Source organism: Nanorana parkeri, unplaced genomic scaffold (assembly GCF_000935625.1).
Source record: "Nanorana parkeri isolate BGI_ZX_2015 unplaced genomic scaffold, ASM93562v1 scaffold1053, whole genome shotgun sequence".
Lineage (NCBI taxonomy): Eukaryota > Metazoa > Chordata > Amphibia > Anura > Dicroglossidae > Nanorana > Nanorana parkeri.
The window spans coordinates 67,082-70,923 of record NW_017307321.1 but is presented as its reverse complement, the minus strand read 5'-3'; the positions used below and the strand labels follow the sequence as shown (position 1 = coordinate 70,923).

At 47.2% G+C, this 3,842-nt stretch overlaps 1 protein-coding gene across 1 annotated transcript in view; it reads left to right on the top strand.

Annotated features, from left to right (window-relative positions):
- TNS2 (tensin 2) overlaps positions 1-2,937 on the top strand; it is a 153,822-nt gene extending 150,885 nt beyond the window's left edge. Inside the window, exons 25-29 of the mRNA XM_018567472.1 lie at positions 539-616; positions 859-1,024; positions 1,110-1,178; positions 1,269-1,298; positions 2,655-2,937. Coding sequence (XP_018422974.1) covers positions 539-616; positions 859-1,024; positions 1,110-1,178; positions 1,269-1,298; positions 2,655-2,796 — 485 coding nt within the window. The 3' untranslated portion in view covers positions 2,797-2,937. The remainder of the gene's footprint in view (positions 1-538; positions 617-858; positions 1,025-1,109; positions 1,179-1,268; positions 1,299-2,654) is intronic.
- Positions 2,938-3,842: the final 905 nt, after the last annotated feature.

Below are 3,842 nucleotides of genomic sequence, written 5' to 3'. Positions count from 1 at the left end.
AGAACAGGGGGGGGAGCAAGCGGGGCGGGGGGGGGGGGGGTGGCAAGAAGGAGGGTTGTAAAGGGGCTAGGTTTTGGGGAGAGTGTGCGTAGGGAAGTGGCAACTCAGTGTGCTGCTTCACATGTGTACGGACCGGGGTGCTCATAGTTTGTCAAGGTGAAAAAAGGTGGGAGGGGAAGCGCTCCAGCTGAGTTGTACCTGTCTAACGGGTGGGGGTCTGGATGGGTGCGGGGAGATGGTGCACTGGAGTGTGGGACCATTAGAATGGAAACCAGGGGATGGTAAGGCAAAGTGGAAAATGGGTATTGGGGAGAACAAAAAACTGGGGGTGGTGTTTTATGTCTATTGTTACTGATCTCTCACTGCCCCCTTCTCTTGTTTTTTTGTCCTTTTTTCTCTTGTTCTTGCCCACCACCTTTGTTCCCCTCCCACCTTTGTTCATCTTTTTCTGTAAAGGCGACTTAAGTAACTTCTGGGTTGATGTTTAGATGTGTTTAGATATGTGCATTTAATCCATTATCTTCTATCCTATGTACAGATCTGATTGAACAGACTTCCGATGTCGTAGTTCCCACTAACATGAGCACGGCGGCTGACTTACTGCGACAAGGAGCCGGTATGTGAAAACCACTTTAGAAGTCATCTTTGCATTACTAGGTTGTGCTAAAACTAGAACAGATTGAGTGTTTTGGGTAAGATCTCCATCCTGGGTTAATACACTGTAGATCATTACTTACTTATCATGCAATATAGGATTGGTAATACAAGTAATTACTTCTGAATGACGCAGATCACAGCTGTATGTTCTGTCCAACACAAGTATCTCTAAGTAACATTTGTATGCGTCTCTCCCACCAGCTTGCAGCGTCCTGTATCTTGGCTCTGTGGATACTGAGTCTTTGACAGGTCCCCAGGCCATTTCTAAGGCCTCCACTGCCATCTTGACACCACCAAGGTCTAGTGCAACGACTGTCCACTTCAAGGTGTCTGACCAGGGTATCACGCTGACAGACAGCCAGCGCAAGTGAGTATCAGCCAATAGGTGCACTGTGTAGGCAAAGGCAGCCACCAGCTCCTTTACAGAACTGCATTGTGTTTGTGTCTTATAGGCTCTTCTTCAGACGTCATTATCCAGTATCCAGTGTAACATATTGTAGTGCAGATCCGCAGGATCGCAGGTAACGTCATGACTTTTCTACTTCAAGACTATCCGTCTTCATGTCCCTCACTAAAACATTTGCCTGATCACAGACTCTTTTTTTCTGCAGGTGGACCAATCCAGACAGAACGACTTCCAAGTAAGTGTGAACTGGCTGAACTAGAAAATGTCCTCTTGAACGTGTACGGACTTCCCATAGTTACAATCAGGATTTGCATTCTGTACTTTTAGTTTTGGTTGTGTTTTTTATAGTAAATTTTAAATCTTCAGAACTGAGCATATAATAAAACAGACATAAGGATAGATCAGACTCCAGACACTGAGCTGGGACTCATAGACACATCACAGGGCAAGAAATACAACCTGACATGTTTCACACCGTAACTGCACCGTAAGTGCAGATTCATCCATCTGCACTTTTAGCACTATTGGAGGAATCTGCCCACAGTCTGAATAAAAGAAATCTCCTAGTGCAGGGCCCAAAATTTTAAGTCCTAAGCTACTAGCCAGGCCTTAAAAGTTACTCGCCACCAGTTGCCCCACCTAACCCCTATCCTGCCCCGGCCTTAACTCCACCAGGTCAGCGGTGTGACGCAGAGTACAAAGATCAGTAACAACGCACTGTACAGAAGTCAGTGGTGCAATGCAGAATACAGAGGCCAGCTGTGTGACGCGCAGTGCAGAGGTCAGCAATGTGACACGCAGTGCAGAGGTTAGTACACAGTACAAAGGTCAGCGGTCAGTATTTAACGTAGTGCAGAGGTCACAAAGAAAGTACAGGGACTTACAGTTGCTTTGACCTCTTCTTCTTCTGGTGATGGTGGGGGGTGCAGCGAGGTTTCCTACACGTCCAGCAGGCTCTCTCTCCTGCGCAGCAGAAGCCGGCCAACTGCAGTTCGGCAGTCTTCTTCTCCCACCAATGGCAGCTGAGGTGGGCGGAGGAAACTGCTGTGGCCGCTGAGGAGCCCAATCGAAGCGGGCACATACGATGGCAGTCAAGCTTCTTGTTCTCTTCTCCCTGCCGCCGCAGTCTTAAAGTCAGAGCTGTCTTAAAGAGGCCACCCTCCCAGTCCACATCTTTTGGACGTTATCTTAGTGTCCCATCCCTGGTCCCGCCAGCGTCGCACTCCATTGCTGACATTCCACTCGCCCCCATGCAATTTTCACTCGCCAATTGCGAGGGGGCGAGTGGAAACTTTGAGGCCTGTCCTAGTGTATGGGCAGCTTTAGACTCCCCATTGCTTTGTTTACTGTGGATCATGCAGCATCCTGCAGGGAAGTATGACGCCCTCCTTAAGTATTTCATGGCTCTGAAATGTCAGCTGTATTGGGAATTCTGGTGCAAATATCTCCCCACAATCTGCTTCAGTTGGTCAGCAACTATTTAAAGCTAAAATCTGATCTTTGGATGAAGAATAGCGAGTGTCTGTATTATCACATATGTACTATATGTATCTAATGACAGTCATGAGTGATTCTTTTTTTCTATCCGCAGGGTGTTTGGCTTTGTGGCTCGGAAAGCGGGTACCGCTGCTGAGAACGTCTGCCACCTCTTTGCGGAACTGGACCCAGAACAGCCAGCATCAGCTATTGTGAACTTTATCACCAAAGTCATGCTGGGCACACAGAAGAGATAGAAGCAGGGACGTGGCCTCAGATGACTGACCGGTGACATCGCAATGTGCCGTACTCCAGTGGCTGGAATGTTATTGACAATCAAGTGGTGATGATTCCCCTCTACTCCACAAAGGACAGACGATGGGTGTCACTGCATTTATAGGAGATGGGTGTCACTGCATTTATAGGAGATGGGTGTCACTGCATTTATAGGTAATGGATGATGGGTGTCACTGCATTTATAGGCGATAGATGATGGGTGTCACTGCATTTATAGGAAATGGATGATGGGTGTCACTGCATCTAAAATCTGATCTTTGGATGAAGAATAGCGAGTGTCTGTATTATCACATATGTACTATATGTATCTAATGACAGTCATGAGTGATTCTTTTTTTCTATCCGCAGGGTGTTTGGCTTTGTGGCTCGGAAAGCGGGTACCGCTGCTGAGAACGTCTGCCACCTCTTTGCGGAACTGGACCCAGAACAGCCAGCATCAGCTATTGTGAACTTTATCACCAAAGTCATGCTGGGCACACAGAAGAGATAGAAGCAGGGACGTGGCCTCAGATGACTGACCGGTGACATCGCAATGTGCCGTACTCCAGTGGCTGGAATGTTATTGACAATCAAGTGGTGATGATTCCCCTCTACTCCACAAAGGACAGACGATGGGTGTCACTGCATTTATAGGAGATGGGTGTCACTGCATTTATAGGAGATGGGTGTCACTGCATTTATAGGTAATGGATGATGGGTGTCACTGCATTTATAGGCGATAGATGATGGGTGTCACTGCATTTATAGGAAATGGATGATGGGTGTCACTGCATTTATAGGAAATGGATGATGGGTGTCACTGCATTTATAGGAGATACTTAATGTTTGGAGTATTTGGCTGACCTGCAATGCAAACTGATCTCCATTGATAAATACCCTTCACTCTTCCACAGTCCAATAGCTAACAGGCCATGAAACTCCCATCACCACCTCACACATTCATAAAATCTGCAGCTGGCTTCAGCATACTCTATAGTAAGGGTAGGCAACCTCGGCACTCCAGCTG